General features: G+C 41.8%; 1 protein-coding gene across 2 annotated transcripts in view; it reads right to left on the bottom strand.

The window, feature by feature from the left end:
- Pak2 (p21 (RAC1) activated kinase 2) overlaps positions 1–22798 on the bottom strand; it is a 67606-nt gene that overhangs the window by 5912 nt on the left and 38896 nt on the right. For both annotated transcript variants that reach the window (XM_059277700.1, XM_059277701.1), the window contains exons 4-13: positions 21101–21248; positions 20204–20235; positions 19184–19291; positions 17080–17212; positions 13738–13801; positions 11894–11942; positions 10802–10914; positions 7827–7944; positions 3860–3959; positions 1084–1280 (exon numbers count right to left, since the gene is read on the bottom strand). In XM_059277700.1, coding sequence (XP_059133683.1) covers positions 1084–1280; positions 3860–3959; positions 7827–7944; positions 10802–10914; positions 11894–11942; positions 13738–13801; positions 17080–17212; positions 19184–19291; positions 20204–20235; positions 21101–21248 — 1062 coding nt within the window. The remainder of the gene's footprint in view (positions 1–1083; positions 1281–3859; positions 3960–7826; positions 7945–10801; positions 10915–11893; positions 11943–13737; positions 13802–17079; positions 17213–19183; positions 19292–20203; positions 20236–21100; positions 21249–22798) is intronic.

The raw sequence follows: 22798 nt of genomic DNA, 5'->3' as shown, positions 1-22798 counted from the left end.
CCTCTGCAAAAGCAGCCAGTGCTCTTCACTGTTGAGCCATCTCTCCTGACCCTCTCCTTGTCTCTTGAGACAGGATCTTGGCTTTGTAGCTCTGGCTACTCAATATATAGCTGAGACTGCCTTCAAACTTGTGGCTATCCTCCTGCCTCAGCCTCTTGGTACCACATTACAGGCCTGAGCTACTGTTAGGAAATTTAAAGGTTGGAGAGAGAGGTGGAGTCCATCCTCTCCGCTGCTGGAGCACTCAGTGCAGTCTACTCTTTTGTTTGAATATAGGCTTTAACATTACCATTTAGGCATCTTACCTCAGAGAACTAACTTTCCTCATCCTTGGGACTTAGGAGCCAAGATTCATTGGTGATAACCTTGCTATACCCAGGGTACCTAAATGTGTAGGAAAAGGCACCTAATGGGCTGGGGATGTGGCTCAATTGATAGTGTTTAGCATGCATGATGCCATGGGTTCAGTTCTCAGCATCACATAAAACTGGGTGGTAGTGGTATACATCTGCATGTCTAGTGCTTGGGAGGTAGAGGTAGGAAAATCAGAAACTCATGGTCATCTTCAGCTATAAAGCAGCCCCCCCCCCCCCCACAACACAACAAGAAGGAAAAAACCAACTATCTAGGGTACTTCAATTTCTACTCTGTAGAAAAGCAATTCCATTCACATTAACAAAACTGTATGACTCACTACCCCAAATCTACAGACTTTTGAACTCTCTACTCTGTAACTCAGAGGCAATACAAATTTTATTGTATACAGAGAAAGAGATTAGATCTCATCAACCATATTCTAAATTCTTGTCCAATGGTTGACATAAGCCAAGTACACAGTATGTTATGAAGAAAAGGACTTCTTCCTGGCCCTAAGTGATGGCTGCATATGAAGACACTCCCTGCCAAGTCTGACAGCCAACATGTATTGTGGCGCGCGCGCGCACGCACACACACACACACACACACACACACACACACACACACACACACACACATACTCAATAAAGAAAGAAATGCAAAACCTTTTTTAAAGAAAAAGCGAGGTCTTTCCTTACAATAAGGTTAGCGTCTCACTGATCTTACCCTCAGAGGATTTTCATTGAGGTATGGAGGCTCTCCCTCAACCATCTCAATAGCCATGATGCCCAGAGACCATATGTCAACTTTGGGGCCGTAGGCTTTCCGTGTAACCACCTCTGGTGCCATCCAGTATGGCGTTCCAACCATAGTACTGCGTTTGCTCTGCTCAGGGGTGATCTGGGCACAGAAGCCAAAGTCAGCTAGGGAAGAAAGCAAAGCACCAGGGTTATTGGCTTCAAGGGATACTTCCATCCTGTTCACTTCAGCAGACGTGGCTGCACCCTCATCATCCACCTTCCTCTTTGCAAAGAATTTGAAAATAAAGCAAAACAGTAAGTTTAAAATTTGAGGATGTTATTTACTAATAATTTTCACATTTACTTTTGACAACAACATACACAGTATCAGGTCTTTTTCTTCTGAATAACGAATTCTTTTCTACAGAGTTAAAATTGAAAGTGGTAAAAAAAATTATCCAAAGTGAACAATAAAACTAAATGCAGTGAGCCAGATGGTGGTGGCGCATGCATTTTAACCTAGCACTCAGGAGGCAAAGGCAGGGGGATCTGAGTTTGTGGCCAGTCTGGTCTACAGAGTGAGTTTCAGGACAGCCAGGGATACACAGAGAAATCCTGTCTCAAAAATCCAAAACAAATCCAAAAACCTAAACGCAGTGATTAAACCTGGCAATGTTCAAGACATGGAAGCTACATTTCTTTCTTTTTTTGGTTGGCTACTGTTTCTTAATACTTTCTTTTAACATTTATTTTGTGTATGTAGGGTGCATGAGTCATAGAGCACGTGGGAATTCAGAGAACAATATTCAAGAGTTCATTTTCTCTCACCATGTGGGTTCTGGGAACTGAACTCAGGTTGTCATGTTTGATAGCAAAACCTTTACTGGCTGAACCACCTGGCCAGCAGGAATTGAAATTTTAATAAAACAGCCAGAGCTAGAATCATTATGCATCCAACTCAGCAGAAGGCCTAGAAAAAGTCCACACTTAACTGTCTCATTTACGTTCAAAGAACAAGATGCCTACTGTAGTACCTGATACTACACTAGCTGGGATGAGAATTTATAAATTTGTTTCTTTCCTTCTGTTGTTAAACCCATTTAACTCCTAATTTTTTAGATTTTATTCAGACAGGGTTTCATGTAGCCTAGGCCGGCTTTGAACTCAAGATGTAGTCAGGAACGACCTTGAAGGCCAGTCAAGGTGGTGCATGCCTTTTAATCGCAGCAATCGATAGGGAGCCAGAGGCAAGTCTATCTCTGTGAGTTTGAGGCTAGCCTGTTTATATAGTGCGTGCCAGGACAGCCACAGCTAAGTGGTGAGATCCTGTCTCAAAACAACAACAACAACAACAAAAACAAATCCCCCCAAATGAATTTGTGAGACTCCTAACAGCCTTCTGAGTGCTGAGATGATAGGGATGTACTACCATGTGAGTCCTTACATAACCTGTTAGCAAGTGGCCTTGTTACCCTTAGACTTTACTGTTACTATGTATAAAAACTATCAAAGAACTGCTTGTTTTTTTAGTCTATAACTTTTTTTAAAAACAAACAAACAAACAAACAAACAAACAAACCAACCAACCAACCAACCAGGGTTTCTCTGTGTAACAGTCCAGGCTGTCCTGGAACTTGCTCTGTAGACCAGACTGGCCTTGAACTCAAGAAATCCAACTACCTCTGCCTCCCAAGTGCTGGGATTAATGCGCGTTGGGATACAGTCTTACTGTATAGACAAGACTGGCCTGGAACTCACTGGAATGAAAGGTTGTGTCATCACATCTGGCTTTATTTCTGGCTTTGTGAAGATAGGGTCTCATATTTATAAGATAAATACATATATAGCTTGAGGCCAGATGAGATACATGATACTGTCTCAAAAACACGGGGTGGGGGTGGGGGTGGGGGAGGCACAGTTTGGTACTCTGGGTTTAATCCTAAACTACATAAAACTGGGTGTGGTGGCACACTTGTGCCCTCAGCACTTGGGAGGCAAAAGGCAGGGCTTCTGCAGGCTCAGTCAGCCTGGGCTATGTAGTGACTTTACGGCCAGTCCAGGCTATAGAGCAAGCCCCAATGCAAAAGAATAACAAGTGTTTCGACCATTTGATTATCAAATAACACTTTAGAGAGTGTGGCTAAGAGAAGGGGGTGGGGAGGGGAGAAGGCCCTTTTAGCAGATGAGATTTAAAATAAAAAAGCTTTTGGTTTCTTGATTCAAGATAATGCTTTGAGTTTTGAAAATAGTCCTCCAGGGGATGTAGTTGGGACTGTGGCCCTGGAAAAAGTCTGGCTGGTTCATGACTTCCTGTGTCTGACAGATAAGGTTTTAGGAAAGGAGACTGTTCCATGTCACTCTGAGGTCAAGATCACACAGTCTTTCTCTGATTAGGCTGTCTCCAAACACTCTATGAGGGTGAAGGGGCAGGCTGAGAAAAATACGCCAACAATTACACCCAGTCACATTTCCTACAAAGCAGAATCCTATCAGGGTAGCCCAGATATCAGCCCTCTGCATATCATTTTGTTTTATTTTAATCTCCAAAAATAATTCCCAACATTAGTATTTTCCCTATTGTTCATATGAAAAAACAAAACAAAACACAAAAAACAAAGACACATCAAGTAATTTGCGCAAAATACTCATCAAGTAGTAAGATAAACACAAGTTGTCCGGTTCACAATGCACATTTAACAAGTCACCCACCCTTCACACAGTAAACCACAGATAAATTAAAACGTCACTTCATTGCTACTCACTAAGTTTTACTGAGCCTTCCATTCCCAAGAGCACGTTGTCACTTTTGATGTCTCTGTGGATCACTTGATTAGCATGTAAAAACTCCAAGGCCTGTAAACACTGAATACAGAGAACACCTATCAATAAAACAACCCAACAAGTCCAAGGGAGGTCACATACAGTGCAAGGGTCTGAGCACTGCTCTGCCCAGTAGGAGGCCCTCCAAGATTTAACATCTGGAGAGAAAAGATATTCTTTTACCTGCAAAGTCAAGAAAAACAAACAAAAGCTACAACTTTGGCCAGGCATGATGAAACATGCCTGTATTCTCAGCACTGGGAGGCTGTAGGAGAAGAATGGAGAGCTCCAGGATAGCCCAAGTTGAGTTGTACAAAGCAACACTGCTTTAAAAAAGAAGGCAGGTGGTGGTGGCGCATGCCTTAAATCAAGCACTCAGGAGGCGTAGGTAGATGGATCTCTGAATTTTGAGTCCAGCCTGGTCTACAGAGTTCCAGGACAGCTAGGGCTACACGGACAAACCCTGTCTCTGACAAATAAATAAATAGCCTAAAAAAACAAACAAACAAACAAAACAACCCAAGATATTCTTCCGTTGTCCACCCTTGAACGCTATTGTATAGCAAAAAATGATCAGAACTCCTGATCCTCCTGCCTCTACTTCCACAGTGCTGGGATTACAGGGATGGGCCATTATGTTAGGCTTATTAACGAATGCCTCATCTGTTTGCTTGGTCACTGCTTTTTTTGGGGGGAGGGTTTTTGTTCTGTACCCCATGTTGGCTTGGAGCTCCTCGTAAACCTGCTGCCTCAGTCTCACAAAGTACTAGGACTACAGGTACAAGGCACCGTACCTGGAGATTGTCTCTCCCCACTGATCTTTGATTATGTGTGGGGATAGCTGTGTACCTGGGTTCAATGCTTTTGGAGGCCAGAAGAGGGAATGGGATCCCCTGAAGCAGGAATTACAGGCAGTTGAAAGTTGCCAGACATTGGTGCTGGAAACTAAACTCCAGTTCCCTGGAAGAGCAGGAAGCATTTTTAACCACTGAGCCATCTTTCCAAGCTCCACTTCTCACTGATTTTTAAAACGTAGTTTTCAATGGATCACTTGTAAAATGAAGACTGGGCCTATATAACTTCTAGGCCTTTTCAGGTTTAAATGTCTAACGCTGCACCGCACTTGGTAAGCACACACAGATTTTTGAGAAATGATCTCAACCTTAAGTGGACCTGTGACCAGGCATAACCATGGGGGTGCACACCTTTAATCCCAGCATTTAGGAGGCAGAGGAAGGAGGATTTCTGTAAGGCTAGGCAGAGCTACATAGTAAGATCTTGTCACACACACAGAGAGTGTATTTGTGATTATTCCTACGAGAACCTGAGCTACCCCAGAGTCTTGGTTTTAACTACAGAATAAGTAGTTAGGATTTGTTCAGGGCTTCAATGTGGTCTAAGCAGACGTCCTCATACTGTCATGGTGGAGTTCCTATCAAACTGTATCCACAGCCTGATGAAAGGAGAGGGCGGTGGAGGGCTCAGTGGCACAGCACCAGCATGCACGAGGCTCTGGGGTTCAACGCCAGCACCGCAAAAACAAAAGAAAGAATCCTTAGTGTAAAAGAGTAACTTTCTGAGGCTGTAGAGACGGCTCAGCGGTTAAGAGCACTGACTGTTCTTCCAGAGGACCTAGGTTCAGTTCCCAGCACCCACAGAGCAGCTCACAAGTGTCTGTAACTCCAGGATCCAACATCCTCACACAGACATACACGCAAGCAAAAACCAATGCACATAAAAGTAAAAATAAACCAATTAAAAAAAATACCTTTCCTCTGATGCCTCATACCAGAAAGCACTGAGTATAAAGACTAAGTTTCTCCCTTCCTTAAATGGAAAATGAGATTTTCGGGGGATTAGAGAGATGGCTCAGCCACTAAAAGCACTGGCCACTTTTCCAGGAAACCTGGGTTCACAGTAGCTCACAACTCCAACTCTAGTCCCAATGCCCTCTCTTGGCCTCCTCGGGTACTGCATGCATACAGTACACAGGCAAATGTGCAGCCCAAACCCCCCCCCCCACACACACACAAAATACAATACACAAAATCTCACACAAAACTCTGGTCTAGTGTTTCTAAATAAAAAAGGAGACTAAATTGTAAAACTGAGAAAACTCAGTTGTATTTTTTATTATTCCCACCAGAGTAGATCAAAATTTGTATACCAATTTCAACAACTAAAAATCTTATTCCAAAATCTCAACTACTGCACCCCCCTTTGGCTTTTTGAGACGGGGTCTCTTGTGTAGCCCTGGCTGTCCTTGTACTTAAGAGATCCACCTGCCTCTGCCTCCCAAATGCTGGGATTAAAGGTGTATTACCATGCCTGGTTATGAACTGTTCATTTAAGTTGGGGAGATAGATCTGTGTCAGTACACCTAATCAGGTTCTTGGGAAGGATAAAGGGTAGGGAAATATTTATACAAATTTACAAATCTGTCACAGTTCTAAAATTCTGGCACAGAAAGAAAATCAAAGTGAATGGGTAACAAAACTTTATTTATTGAGTATACAGTATTCTGTCTGCATGTGTGCCTGTGGGCCAGAAGAGGGCACCACATGGTTGTGAGCCACCAAGTGGTTGCTGGGAATTGAACTCAGGACCTGTGGAAGAGCAGCCAGGTGCTCTTAACTAACTGCTGAGCCATTTCTCCAGGTAGATAACAGAACTTCTAAAACTGTTAGATCAACTGAGCAGAACTGCTAGAAAACACAAATTTGTAAATTTTAGCCAGCTTTTAAGTGACCCAATGTACTCGTTAAAGGATGTGTGCTATTTGGAACTATTAAAGAGCTCTGTGTGACACTAGGCACAGCGGTGTAATTCCTGTAATTCCAGCACCTAGGAGTACCACAATGAAGTCATCCTCCTGCATATTGCTTGAGGCCAGCCAGGACCACAGGAGGCCCTATCTCACAGTGTAGCAGTTGATATTTTCTAAGAATTGGGTTTTAAATACCTTTGGTAAAAGCCAAAAAAGAAAGACTCCCTATATGCAATCTTTCCAGTTCACATTTGTATCACTGTACACTGCTGAAGGCTAAAGACAAACCACAGAGAACACAAAATAATCCTATGAACTTAGCACAAACCTCCACAAGTTGTCCTCTGACTTCCATGTATGTGTCATGGTATGCACATGCCCACCCCTATGCATACACATACAAGTAAAAATGTAATAAAAATTTAAAATATATGTATATAAGAAAATAACTAGGTTCATCACCTTCAGTGGTCTTACTAAAGCCAAGGGCATCGCACAGATACTTAAGCATATACATCTTGTTTGTCACACTGGTTCTAGTTTCTACTACTGACTCACACATTTTTGTTTGTTTTTGTGTTTGGAGATAGGGTTTCTCTGTGTAGTTTTGGTGTCTGTCCTGGATCTCACTCTGTAGACCAGGCTGGCCTCGAACTCACAGAGATCCGCCTGGCTCTGCCTCCCGAGTGCTGGGATTAAAGGCGTGTGCCACCACCGCCCAACTTTGATTCACACACTTTTAATGGTATTCCATTTTCCTATCTAGATGATGATCACACGGCTAAAGTCTGCCTGTGACTTCTATATCTCACAGGACCATGTTTTGTCCCCAAATTATGTTCCACAGGAAGGAAAGGGCTAAAGTTCTTTTTTTTTTTTTTTTTCCCTTTTTGTTTTTATTGGAGACAGGGTCTCACTATGCAGTCCTGGCTGGCCTCACATTTATAGAGCTCTCCCTATGCATTCCTACGCCCAGCAGGATTAAACCTCTTATCTGGGGTGAAATAATAGAGGAAAAACTAGCAAAAAAAAGAACACATAAAAAGTATACAGAGAAAAAGTCTCTGCATATACACAAAAAAATCCTTCTTTCTTCATCCTTGCTAAGTACGCGCTCTAACATCCAAAGGACGCAGACCCACCTCTCTGCACACAGCTGCAATCTGTGCTTCGTCCATGCAGGTTTCTGTTACAACATCAGTGAGGGACCCACCAGCAAGGTACTCCATTACCACAAACAACTCATCTCCTACCAGGTAACTGAAAACAGAACATACAAAATACACGTGGGTTTTTATTTTTTCTAAGAACATGGCTCTCTGCACTGAGGAATTAAAATGCGAAGCATATTAACAATAAAAGCAAAGAGCCAACAGTTTGAGAACTAGGAAGAGCACTAGATAGGTACAACAGCACAGATTTAGATGTTCTCAGCTAGGCGGAGTGGTGCACACCTTTAGTCCCAGCACTGGATCTCTGTGAGTTTGACCAGCGTGGTCTACATAGTGAGTTTCTGAACAGCCAGAGCTATATAATGAGACCCCGTATAAAAAAACAAAACAATCAAACAAACAAAAATTTAAGATGTCCTTAGCTTGTAGCAATCTACAATCCTAACACTCAAGAAGCAGATAGGAAGATGGCCCTGAATTGGAGGCCACAAGAGCTATAGATAAGACACTGTCTCAAACAAAACAAATGAAAGCCAGAAAACAAAAATGTTTCAGAATCATTTTAAAGTTATAGTTTTTCCACATTGTTAGAGTGTATAAATATGTTATTGCAATTAGAATAATCCAATATAATTGCTTTAAAAAAAAAGAATCATTTGATTGGGGCAAGCTAGGCATGGTAGCCACTGAGGTAGGGAGCTGCAAGTTCAAAAACCCTGTCTCAAAAAAACAAAAAACAAACAAACAAAAAAGAAAAAACGAGACCCCCCAACCCCCGTATGTGTGTGAGAGGGGGAATGAACAAGTGGGAGATCTGGAAATGTTCAGTAACTCATCCGAGGTCACACATATAGAAATTGACATATCCTCAGCCAAGCCAACCAGTAACCCCAAAGCCTAGGCTTGGTCTAAGCTTTCATGTTGTGCTGATGGGGAACAATATTTTATTTTTAAAAAATTTTAAATTAATTTATGCATATGGGTGTTTTGTCTGTGTATGTGTGTGAGTACCAATCAACATGCCTAGAGGCAAGGAGAGGGTGCTGGAGCCCGAGACTGGCATTAGAGACACGTGAGCTGCCATGTGGGTGCTGAGAACTGAACCCAGGTCCTCTGGAAGAGCAGTCAGTGCTCCTAACCACTGAGCCACCTCTCCAGCTCTGTGAAATTGATAGTTCAAAAAAGCAAAAATGGGTGGCTGGAGTGTTAAGAGAAGCTGTCTTTGCAGAGGACTCACACCTGGAGGCTCCAAACCACTCTACCCAGTTCTAAGCTCTGCCCCTCCCTCTTCTGGCCTCTCTAGACACCATCATCCGAAGCAGTGCACACAGACAAGCAGGCAAGCGCACTCACATAATTAAAAAATTCTTAAAAGGAGAAGGCAGAGGTAATATCAGAATTTCAAAAAACAAAAAAGATTTCAAAAAGCAAGCAAGGAAATGGATCTGAAAATTTTGTTTCTTTGAATAAAGTCCTTATAAATAAGGGTTAAAGTCTCCTATTCTAAGCAAATTTAAATATAGAACAAAATCATCTGCAATCTATTATATCTAATGCAACCTATGCTATCATTCACTAAATATTATATCTAATACAATCTGTTATCATTCACTAAAGTCTTACTATCTAATACAACCTAGGTGGTCATTCACTAAAGTAAATGAGATTCTTTAAAAAAAAAAAAAAAAAAAAAAAAAAAATCAGTTGTAGGGCCAAAGAGATGGCTCAGTGGTTAAGAGCACTGGCTGCTCTTCCAGAGGACCCAGGTTCAATTCCCTGCATCCGAATGGCAGCTGTCTTTAACTCCAGTTCCAGGGGATCTGGCACCCTCACAGACATATATGTAGGCAAAACACCAATGCACATAAAAATAAATAAATCTGTAAAGAAAACCAGTTGTAACACACACAATTTTATATTTTGCCCTTTATTTGTTGTTTAGCACAACAGCTAAGCTCAGAGATCTTTTGACAGCAACTTGAAATGGAAACATGAAAAGTAACACCTGTAATAAAAACTGTCTGGCCATGGTGACACATGCCCTGACCCCAGCTTCCTGAGAGGCCAAAGCAGGCCCACCACAGGCTTGCAGCTTTCCTCCTGGGTTACATAAAATAAAAACTAATCTCACAGTTGAAAACCTGTGGCTAATCATCTCTGAGATAGATCACAGCACGAATCCCAGCCAGCCATTTCCTAATGCTTCTGCTCTGCTCATTTCAGTGACGACAAGCTCCACCAGCAGCCCTTCACTGAGATGTCCTCTCCCCTGCCCAGTGAGATGCTTTCAGAAAAGGCCCTCTGCAGTGTGCGGGTCTTCACCTTTCTGCCCCTCCCTCTCTGGCTTCCTTTTCAGCATTGGTATTTCAATCTCAAATGCTGTATGTCTACAGAGACTGGAAGAGGGAGCTGAGTGCCTTAGACCAGAGTCACGGTGGGTATGAGCCATTATGTGGGTGCTGGGATCCAACCCTGGGTCCTCTAGAAGGCAGCAAGAGCTCTTAATTGCTCGGCCCTCTCTCCAGCCCTAAATGTCCACACTTTTATCCCAGTGCATGTTTGTTTCTTTGCTCATTAATTTTTTGTTTTAAGATTTATCTATGTAATTTACCTGTGTATGTTTGCCACAGTGAGTTTATGTGCACTATGTGTTAGCAGAGGCCAAAACAGGGCATGGATCCTCTGAAGTGGAGTTACAGGCAGCTCTAAGTTACCATGTGGGTGCTGGGTCCTCCCCAAGAGCAGTAAGTGCTCAGCAAGAGCACAAATCATTTCTCCAGCCTCTTTTTCTCATTTCTTTCCTTCATTCTCCTTTTTAAGACAGGGCCTAATTAGGCTTGCCCTGAACTCTTCCATCCTCCTGTCTCAGCTCTCCAATGTTGGAATTACAGTCATGAATCACTACCTAAGTTGATCTCAATTTTAAAGAACATATTCGTATTTACCTGTCCAAGAAGTTAACTATGTTGGGATTCTTTAATTCTTTCATCACCAGAATTTCATTAATGATCAATTCCTTCTTTGGTTGTTTCTGTAAATTAATCTGCTTAATAGCAACCTATAATAAAAACATATTTGAAACATCAAAACAGCATTCCTAATTCTCTGACAAAGTTACAAGCACCAATTGGCTAGTTATTTAAATATGTATACCTCACACAGTGAGACTGTAACTTACTCATACATGATGTTTTTACATGTATGCTGCCTATGCACAATGTTTTGTGATACAGATTCTAAATTATATTTGAATTTGTTTTTAAAATGGTATTTTGTTTGTTTTATGTGTGTAGTTATGCATGTGCCATGTTGCACATGCTGAAACCAGAGGGAACGAACTCAAGGTGGTGAGTGACTTTACCTGCTGAGCTATCTCACTGACCCTAGATTTATCTTCAAGTTTACTAACCAACTAAGGTCAGTCTATACCAGGAATTATTGTTTAAAATTCTAAACTGGCCGGGTGGTGGTGGCACACGCCTTTAAATCCCAGCACTCGGGAGGCAGAGCCAGGCGGATCTCTGTGAGTTCGAGGCCAGCCTGGACTACCAAGTGAGTTCCAGGAAAGGCGCAAAGCTACACAGAGAAACCCTGTCTCGAAAAACCAAAAAAAAAAAAAAAAAAAAAAAAAAAAAAAAAAATCTAAACTGGCAAATATTTTAAAAACATTTCCTTATTTATGACAGTGAATAAATACATTCTTCATTCCCCTAACATGACTGACGACAGATCAACTCTTACAATACATTCTAGGGCTGAGACGATAGCTCAGCCGCTAACGCACTTCCCAGGACAAAGATCTGCGTTCCTGTCCCCAAACCTGCTGTGGGGGCACGGATTTATAAATCCAGTGCTTGGGAAGTCCATAGAGGCAGACCCCCTAGGTCCTTGGTCAGCCAGCCTCACTTATTTGGTGAGGACAGCCTCTGGCTGCTACACATTTATGCACACGAAAGCACACAAGCCCCGTGTACCCACAGCACGGTTCCACCCTGACCCCTTCTCCCTACACAGAGAGCCGATGGAACAGTAGCTACCTCTTGTCCCAGTGCCACATCAGTCGCAGTAAAAACGGTGCCAGAAGCCCTGGAGGAGAAAAGACAGAGCAGAATTAAGTTCTTGAGTTACACCATTCACACTATTCCAACACTGTGAACAACTGAAAAATTATTTAACATCTTAAGACTCAAGACTTCTAAAACAAAAAGAGGGGAAAGACAAAGAGACAATCCTTGTGGCCAAAACTTACCTAGGAAATATTTCAGAACTATAAAATATAAGGGAAGAAAAAGAAGAGAACAGCATACACTCACAAATCTACTTTTATGCTTAAGAAACAAAGAAGTGGCAGGGCATGGTGGCCCACACCTTCAATCCCAGCACTCAGGAGGCAGAGACAGGCAGATCTCAGTGAGTTTGAGGCCAGCCTGGTCTACATAATGAGTTCCAGGACAGCCAGGGCTAGGTAGAGAGATCCTGTCATACAAAAAAAAAAAAAAAAAAAAAAAAAAAAAAAAAAAAAAAAAACAATAACAAAAAACCAAAATAACAACAAAAACCAACCAACCAACTAAACAAACAAAAACCCCCAAGTGAAAAACAACAAACACCACTCCTATGATTAAGTAAGCCAGGGTGTATATGTCTATGAGCCCCTACCTCAGGAGTTTAAGGCAAGAGGGTGATGCTGGCTCAGTGCTAGTTTGGGCTTTAGAGAGTTTGTCTCAAGAAAGCAAAATTCAAACCAAACAACAAAATCAAACAATAAACTATGACAAAACTTGAAGGCTGCCTCTCTACCCTTTGTAACAGGACCTACTGGCCTGCGTTCTATGTGTATTCTGGGTTTGATATGTACCATTCCTAAACACGTTTCTGAACTTCTAATCGCAAAAAGACATGGATATGTTTCTGAAGAAAATATACTTGACTTCATTTTTAAACTTCACAAACTTCTGTTTCAAGAATTTCTCTTCAATTTCAACACTGGATTTGTGATTGTCATTCATATGCATAAGTATTATTCTTATTCATTCATCATCATTACTATGTAATTAATTAATTATTATTATGCAAAAGTACAAACATAAAAAAGGCTGGAGATAGAGCTCAGTAGTAGAACCCTTGCCTGGCAGGCACAAGGCTCTACGTTTAATCTCCAGCACTGAAAACAGTGACTTTCAATTTTTTTGTTATTAAAATCCGTGTTAAATTAAGATTGGAAGAGGAAACAAAACGAAAAACCAAAAACTCAATACTTGATTTAAAGATTTTTTTCTTTTACTGCAAATAGCCTGCAATAAATATTTTAATTATCTTTAAAATACATTATATATGTAATCTTTCTACCTATCTGATCCCTCATGACCTACGGGAAAAAGCAATGAAAGCCACTTAACCCTAGCACCAGGGAAGCTAAGGATGGAGGATCACTAAGACTTGGATTACACAGTGAGTGTGGGGCCAGCCTGGGCTACATATACATAGTTCCCTATTGAAGACGATGATGGAGGAAGTGAAGGGGAGGAGAACAAGTTGAGAGGAAGAGTAGGAGGGAGGAGGGAGGACAGACAACATAAAGTTACTATTAACCAGTGCTGGATTACTTTTATTTTTTGAGACAGGGTCTTATTATGGGCTCAGGCTGGCCTCCAATCTGTAGCAATCCTGCCCCAGCGTCTCAAGTGATAGGGTTACAAGTATGTATCATTATACCCAACTCGGAAGTACAGTTCTGCTGTAACAGTCTCTACACACAACTGTGTTATGTATTTACACAAGCTCCCAAGGTAACACCCAGAATAGTTAAGTACTCAGTGTCTGAGGGAAGATTCTGTATACCTAGGAGGACTGGATATGAAATCAACAGACTCAAACTTACCCTTGTCCAATTTTTTCATATCTTGTGTATTTTTTCTTAGGATCACCTATGCTCACAATAGTTCCTATTTTAAACAAACAAAAATTAGAAGCCAGTCAAGCAAACTAAATGTAAATAAAATTTGGTAATTATTCCTTTTAATAATCTGCACTGATTATAAAGGTGTTTTTCCATACACGAAGTTTCAAAAATAATTTGCTTTAACAATCAATACTGAAGAAAAATAAGCAGGGGCTGGAGAAATGTCTCAACAGTTAAAACCATGGGACCTGGGTTCAGTTTCCAGCACCCGCATAATAGCTTACATACACCAATATCCACTCCTGACCTCTGCTGGCACTAGGCATACACATGATGCACATAACATACATATAGGCAAAACACTTAATACACATAAAATTTTAAAGTTGAAAAGAAACCAAGAAAAATAAGCAATAAAAGGTGGTGACACTCTTCTCCATTGGGTTAGACCCCCCCCCCCCCCCCACACACACACACACAAGGTTTCTCTGTGTAGCTCTGGCCGTCCTGGAACTCACTTCTGTAGACCAGGCTGGCCTCGGATTCAGAGATCCACCTGCCTCTGCCTCCTGAGTGCTGGGATTAAAGATGTTTGCCTCCACTGGTTAGACCAGGTTAGACATTTTAATCACTTTCTTAAAAATCACGACATTTAGCCAGGTGGTGGTGGTGGCGTACGCCTTTAATCCCAGCACTCGGGAGGCAGAGCCAGGCGGATCTCTGTGAGTTCGAGGCCAGCCTGGTCTGCAAGGCAAGTTCCAGGACAGACTCCAAAGCTATATAAAGAAACCCTGTTTCAACCCCCCACTCCCCCCAAAAAATCATGACATTTGCCAGGCAGTGGTGGTACACGCCTTTAAACCCAGCACTCAGGAGGCAGAGGCAGGCAAATCTCTGAGATCAGCCTGGTCTACAGACTGAGTGCCAGAACAGCCAGGACTACACGGAGAAATCCTATCTCAAAAAACAAAAACAAACACACAAAAAAGACATTTTAGTATAACCAACTATCTCAGTCAGCCTGAAACTCATGGGGTTCTCAGGATGCAGGGGGTATAGTGTGTGTGTGTGTGTGTGTGTGTGTGTGTGTGTGTGTGTGTGTGTGTAAAAACAAAAACAAAACCCAGGCTCCTGTATCACAGGCTAGTCTTGAACTCACTAAGTAGTTGAGGATGATCTTAAACTTTTGACCCTCTTTTTTTTTTTTTTAGATTTATTTTTATTTATTATGTATACAGTGTTCTGTCTGCATATACACCTGCAGGCCAGAAGAGGGCGCCAGATTTCATTACGGATGGTAGTGAGCCACCATGTGGTTGCTGGGAATTGAACTCAGGACCTCTGGAAGAACAGGCTGTGCTCTTAACTGCTGAGCCATCTCTCCAGCCCCAACTTTTGACCCTCTTGCTTCTACCTCACAGATGCTGGGATGCAAGTATGCACCATCCTGTCCCATGTATGTAGTGCTGGAGATCAAACATCTTAGGGCATTGATGGGAGAATTCCCACAAAGCTATAACCAGTTTGAAACTGGAATGTTAGTACCTGGCTTTGCTCTGCCTTTTGTGATTGCACCCCGGCTCCATACCTTCTGTTTGAAGTCTTATCTGAGAATTTTCCTATGCAAACTTACTAACAACCCAGAAAACTGTGGTACTGTTACTGAGAATTTGCATTTGGCATTATCCCTCTGGGGGGCTTAGATCAAAGACTTTGGTATATGGAAATTGACTTTTTAAAGGTGTGATTTGTGTAACAATAAAAGGGCCCTTTGCTGAGCAAGGGTGATTCAGTCCTTAGGGGTGAATTCACCCTGCAGCTGGAAAGGATTCTTTCCATGGATCCATGTGAACCCATTATACAACAGGGCATGCTAGGTAAGCACTCTACCAGCTCAGCTCCACCCCTAGCCCTTTTCTTAATTGATTGAGATAGCCTTGGCTAACCCAGAACCTAATATGTGGTCCAGGCTAGCTTTGAACTCACACCAATACTCCTGGCTCAACTTCCTAAATGCTGAGATTACAGGTAAAAGCCACCATGACCATCTATGACTTTGATAAGCTGTGAATGACTTACTATCAGAAATAATAAATGAGTAAAAAGCTAACTGAAGGACCCTTAAATGCCTTTCAAACTCTTCCAGTCCATCTTTCACCTTTTGTTTTGTTTTGTTTTAAGACAGGGTTTCTCTGTGTAGCCCTGGCTGTCCTGGAACTCATTCTGTAGACCAGGCTGGTTGATCCCCCTGCCTCTGCCTCCCGAGTGCTGGGATTAAAGGCTTGCACCACCACTGCCCAGAAAAACTAAGTATTTTGAAAAAACTTCAATATACTAAGAAATAAATATTAAATTCAAGAAATTGGAAAAAATCTTAATTTAAACTCATATTTACTATTAAGTCAAAACAGGAGAAAATGACTCAGCATTGTCAGCTGCTTAAGGCAAGACATGACTAGATGAAGCAAAGTTATAATCCACCTAAGTACTGCACCGCTCCAAGCTATAAACACAAAGCCAAGGCCCCAGTGAGATACTGAAAAAAGAACTGCGGCACAAGGGGGCGAGGTAACTAGAGGTCACGACTAAATGGTGGCAGCCACTGTCCTGGTCTAGTGTTTGAAAGGAGCAGCTTGCCAAAGAGAAGGATATTATGTATTTCCACAAACTGCCGGGGTAAAAGCAGGTTTGTACTTGAAAGTGTTGAGGAATAAAATCAGTAACTAGAGCACACCCATGATTTAAACGCTAGCTACAGGGAATCTTTCCTTGACTCCTAGGTCAGTGCTCTGTGAAGCTGCTGTAGATTTGTCAACAGATACTATTGTTACCTTTTAATGCTTGACCTAAGCCAACAATGGTGGACTATAAGGAAAGAAAAAGAACCCCCTACATACTGTATGCTGATACATATTACAGAAAGTCACATTCTTTAGGAACACTTTATGTTTCTTTTTTGTTTAGTATGTATGTATATGTGTGGGTGCATGCATATGTCTGCATACATAGAAGTCAGAAAATTGGGAGGGAGGGTCGGTTCTCTCCTTCCTCCACGTGGATGCTAGGGATCGAACTCAGTCATCAGGCTTGGTTGCAAGTGTCCTTTCCCACTGAGCCATCTCACCAGCACACAAGGGACATTTTTATAGGTTTGTATTGAGAAGCTGCATACAAGTCCCTTTGACAGGGTTTTAAACTATGTCCTTTGGATGTGGCTGGCAGGGACCAAGGGTTTTACACACACTAAGCAAATGCTTCCCCTGGGCAGCAATTATCACCAGCTTTGGGCCAAATGTTTTTAGGAAAATATAGACTGCATACTTAATTTCTCCATAATCTCTTCATCTGTCATCTTGGCTTTCTTTTTCTGTTTGTCTGAAGACTTGGCACCACCATCAACATTAGAATCACCAACTGGAGCAGGAATAGGGTCGATAACAGACCGTGTGTAAATCTGTAGAAATATAGTTCACTGTTGAGACTTGAGAAAAAAAACATTTTCAGATGGTCTTAGTAGCAGAAAATGTATTTTTTTTTTTTTTAAATAGCAAAACTAAGTTATCTTTCCCACTGTTTTGAAGAATGGCACAGTATATTCACACAACAAACACATAACTGCCAGGCATAGTGACGCATGTCTGTAAGCCTAGCACTCAGGAGGTATACAGGAAGTCAAAGGACAGACACTTTGGGCTACTGTAAGACCCTTTTACCTCCCCACAACAAGTAACCAGGAAAACAATGTTTAACTTTTTTTGGTCACAGCATGTATGTGTGTTTTTTTTTTTTTTTTTTTTGGTTTTTCGAGACAGGGTTTCTCTGTGTAGCTTTGCGCCTTTTCCTGGAACTCACTTGGTAGCCCAGGCTGGCCTCGAACTCACAGAGATCCGCCTGGCTCTGCCTCCCGAGTGCTGGGATTAAAGGCGTGCGCCACCACCGCCCGGCCATGTATGTGTTTTGAAAGTATCTAGCAAAATAGGTCTATGAAATTCCAGTGTGACTATATCTAAAGTACTGAGAACAATGTAATGGAAAGAAGCACACTTGTGGGGATAGAGAGATGGCTGAGTGATTAAGAGCACTAGTTACTTCTCCAAAGGACCCAGTTTTAATTCCCAGCACACACATGGCTGCTCATAACCATCTGTAACTCAGTTCCAGAGGATTTGATGCCCTTATCAATACCTCCATAGGCAACAGGTACAAAGTGGTGCACAGATATATACCCAGGCAAAATATCCACACACATAAAAAAAATAATAAATAAAAAGCACACCTTAGTAACAGGAAAGAATAAGTCTTGGTGTTGAAATAACTAGAGCCACACCCTCTCGGTGAGTTTTACACAAACTCGACATTGATCATTTCCTCTCAGCCAGCCAGTCCTGACTCATAAAGAAAACAGTCCTCTACCACTGCATCAGTCTCAGCTCTGTCTGCTGAGTTGAGTGGAGTCCTGGGGCAGCATAAACACCATACTGCATTCTACCTCATCACAGCAGGAAGGACAGTACGGGATCGGGTTCTCACTGCTGGCACCACTAAGGCTCCTACTCTTAAAATTCTCTTAGTCAGTAAGTAATTTCACTCCTAAATGCCTCTTGAACAAACATACAGTCTTTGAGAACAAGGTCAAATACATAACCCAGGGAACAGCAATGATTTAGTTTTAGATATAATAGCTATCTATATTGAGAAAGCTAAAGAAATAGATCTTTAGAACAGAGGAAAAAATATAGGAAAACCCAGTGAGCTAAGTACTTTAACTTTTAAAGAAGCTGTTAATTGTCTTTTTTGTTTGCTTTTAGAGATGAGGTTCAGGGCCTTAGTATGTAGCTCTAGTTGGCCTGGAACTCACTAAAATGTGGCCTCCAGCTCCCAGAGATCCACCTATCATGCTGGGATTAGGATGGGCACCACCATGCCTACTCAAGACATTACTTTTCTAAGTAGTTTTTATTAGTTTTAATTTACTTATTGTGTGTATATGCACATGCATCATAATGTGCAGCAGGCGGTCAGAGGACAACTGGTAGGAGTTACTTCTCCCTCTACCATTTGGGTCCTGGGGATTGAATGTACACTGTCAGGCTTGGTGGTAAACACCTTTATCTGCCAAGTCATTCCATCAGCTCCAAAAAGTATGTTTTGATAAATAACCAAGTTTTCTCCACACTAATATATATATATTTTTGAGACAGGGTTTCTATGTATAGTTTTGGTGCCTGTCCTGGTACTCACTCTGTAGACCAGGCTGGCCTCGAACTCACAGAGATCCACGTGGCTCTGCCTCCCAAATGCAGGGATTAAAGGCGTGCGCCACCACTGCCCGGCCCGTACTACTATATTTTAAGCTTGAGGGCCTTTAAGCATCTTGACTACGTTTTTAAAAACACACAGTGCAGGTCGTCAGTCAGTCACTCACTGATTTCGTATGATCTGGCCGAGGGGCAATGACAGGAGGAGCAGCATCTTCATCATCATCGTCTTCCTCTGTCACTGCTGCTGATGTTTCTGATCCCTTGGTATTCAGCTGCACTCATCACAGGAGCAAAAAAGGAGGATAAGCCAAAAAAATTAAAAGGTTAAAATGTGACGCCCCTTTAAAAGTATTTTTAAAACTTTCTTTCTTCAACAGTTCATTTAAAAACATGAATTTCACTGGATCTGATACAACCAATCACAAAGTAAATGAATACATACAGTCAGTATCATTTTTAGTGGAGAGGCGGCTCTGCTAAGGCTTGAACCCAAGGCCCGTGTATGGTGTAACTGCTCTACCACTGAGCTACATCCATGGCTCTCAAGTATACTGGAGTACTATTCCTGCCCTTTACATAAGCACACACAGTGCTCTGTAAGGAAGCAAACTACTCACAGGACAAAAGCAAAGGTCCTCGAATGCTGTAGACACAAACCTCACTTTGAGGCATTAAAGATCCAGGTTAATAAAGCAAGAAAAGGAGCGGGCATGTTTTAGCTACTTAGAATGTGCCACAGTTTACCATACTCAGGAGGGTACTGATAGGAGGTTTGGGGAGAAGAGAGTAAGCCACCCAGTTCACCATACTTAAGTTCGATACTGCAGCACTGGAGAAGTAGCTAAATTGCTCTGGAGGGCTTTATAAAGTTTAGTTGCTTTAAAGTGCCCGCCCAAATCCTACTTATTTAATATTTAATAAAGCTTCTTTCCTTCAACTAATCAAGTAGCTAACTTAAAACAAAAACAAAAACTACACAGATATTTATCTGATGGCTAATTTTATGTCTTTTGAGACACGGTCCTTCAAACTCACAGTGAGTTCACCACCTTGGCTTCTTGAGTGATGAGGTTAGAGACATGGGCTATCACATCTAACTGTTTTATATTTTAGCAAGCAAAATAAGAAGACTTGTTTCAGGTAACCTACATTAGAACATAAACTATAATAAATTATTAACTTACTGCTGGTGTTCCAGAAGGAAAGCCATCTTTCTCTAAATGTGAAACAGAAAAGATATTACCAGTTTGAAAGAGAAAACCAGAATACGACCAGCAAAAAGCCCAAAAAACAAACAAACAAACAAACAAACAACAAAACAAAACAAAAAGCAGAGAGGGTTTTGCTATGTAGCTCTGGCTGGCCTGGTATTTGCTATATAGTCCCTGCTAGTCGTTCTTTCTTTCTCTCCCACCCCAAATGTAGATTTTATTTATTTTGTGTACACCAGTGTTTTGCCTTCATGCATCTATGTGCATCACATCTGTCTGGTGCCCCAGAGGTCAAAAGAAGGCACTGGATTTCTTGGAACTGGAGTTAGGAATGGTTTGAGCCACTGTGTGGGTGCTGAGAACTGAACCTGGGTCTTCTAAGAACAACAAGTGCTCTTAATCCCTGAGCCATTTTTCCAGTCCATTTTTTTTTTTTTTGGGGGGGGGAACGACAGGATCTTAGGGTGGTGTGGAACTCAAAATGTAGACCAGAGTGGCCTTGAACTCACAGAGATCTGCCTATCTCTGCCACCCAGATGGGATTAAGGGTGTTTTTCAGCACACCCAGCTGAGTAGAAAAACACTTTTCATTTCAAAGCCTGCCATTTATTTATATAAAAAACTTCCATTTTATCCCACTAACAATAACCATCTCCAGCATGAGCTTGTCTATAAATTCAGACCTTTTGCGCCTTCTATCACTGGCAGTCATTTAAAAGCACCAAAGAGGAAAAGACTGAATAAACAGAGCCAAAACATCCCCTACTCCATTTCTGGAAACGATGAGACCCCTGTCGTCACTCTCTGAAGGCAGATGTATGCAGGAGGAGGACAGCAGCTGGCCCCGTCTCTTCCTCCCAGCCGTCTTACCGGGCGGAGTGAAGCTCAGGTACTTCTGCTTCACAGTGTTCGAGTCGTAGAACTTCAGGACGTCCAGCACAGCCTGAGGGTTCTTTTTCTGCTCTAGTTTGGTGATGTTGGAGGTCTGCAGCAGCCTTGCCCACTGTTCTGGCATGCCCTAGCGAGAAGTAATCCATAGGTCAGTTATGATGTGAACTGCTCTAACAAAGAACATTTTCATAGACCAATGACAACCAACCAATACACATACATTTTAGGCTTTGCTAAAAAAAGTTTTCTAAAAAATGTATTATTCTTTTTTTGGATTTATGTATGAATGTTTTGCCCACATCTATGTCTGTCTATAAAGCACATGTCATGGATGGTTGTGAACTTCGATGTGAGTGTAGGAATTGTCCTCTGCAAGAACAAGTGCTCTTAACTACTGAGCAGTTCTACAGGCCCTATTTAGTTTTTTTTTGGTTTTTCGAGACAGGGTTTCTTTGTGTAGCTTTGCGCCTTTCCTGGAACTCACTTTGGAGACCAGGCTGGCCTCGAACTCACAGAGATCCGCCTGCCTCTGCCTCCCGAGTGCTGGGATTACAGGCGTGCGCCACCACCGCTCGACTCCTATTTAGTTTTTAAACAAAGTTTTAACTATATAGCTCAGCCTAATACTTCCCTTAGGTGCTTTGGTATTGGAATTACAGATATATAGTTTTTTTGAGATAAGATTTCTCTATGTAGCTCTGGCTGTCCTGGAACTCACTCTGTACACTAGGCTGGCCTCCAATTCAGAGATAGGACTGCCTCTGCCTCCTAAGTGCTGGGATTAAAGATGTACACCACCACATCCTGCCAAAAGTATAGTTTGTTTGTTTGTTTTTTTTTTAAAGGACTATGTGGTCAAAGAAAAGACTCTAGTGTGGTCATCAGGTGGCTCTCACTTTTGTTTGACCTAGGTCTTCCACTGACCTAGAATGTTACAAGTAGGTTGGGAGTGCAGGATCACAGTATAACATCTGGCTTTTGAGTTCTAGGGACCTGAACTCAGGTCAACTGAGTCAATTGAGCCATTACTCAGCCCTAAAAGTCCATTCCTCTGTATCTGTTTTTTTTTTTTTTTTTTTTTTTTTTTTTTTTTTTTGTACCTATAATTGATAGGTTCAGCTCTCTAGAGAAAAAGGTCATCCGACTACTAATTTATTTAAAGGTTATTATTATTTTTTTTTAATCCGAGATAGGGTTTCTCCATGTAGTTTTGGTGCCTGTCCTGGATCTCACTCTGTAGACCAAGCTGGCCTCAAACTCACAGAGATCCACTAGGCTCTGCCTCCTGAGTGCTGGGATTAAAGGCGTGCACCGCCACCACACAGCTAACGGTTATTTTATATATATGAATGTTTTGCCTGCATTTATGTAGTTCTGAGCCACCTCTCCAGCCCCAATTACTAATATTTTTATGACAAACATAAAACAGTAAGAACTGACAACTAATGCTAGTTATAATAGTCAGCATGTAACCCCACACTCTTAGGAGGATTCAGAGTTCCAGGTTCTACTGGGATCATAGTGAGAATTTGCTTTAAACAAACAATAACAAAGGAAAAAAACCTAATCATCACATGGGATAGAAAAGCTTAACACCAGTCATGTTAGCCCATAGCTATCACCCCAGCACATGGAAGGCAGAAACAGGAGGACTGAGTTCAAGACCAGACTCAAAAA

The sequence above is a fragment of the Peromyscus eremicus genome, chromosome 12, assembly GCF_949786415.1.
Source record: "Peromyscus eremicus chromosome 12, PerEre_H2_v1, whole genome shotgun sequence".
Classification (NCBI taxonomy): domain Eukaryota; kingdom Metazoa; phylum Chordata; class Mammalia; order Rodentia; family Cricetidae; genus Peromyscus; species Peromyscus eremicus.
The sequence above is the reverse complement of the archived record's forward strand: the minus strand, read 5'-3'. Positions and strand labels throughout refer to the sequence as shown.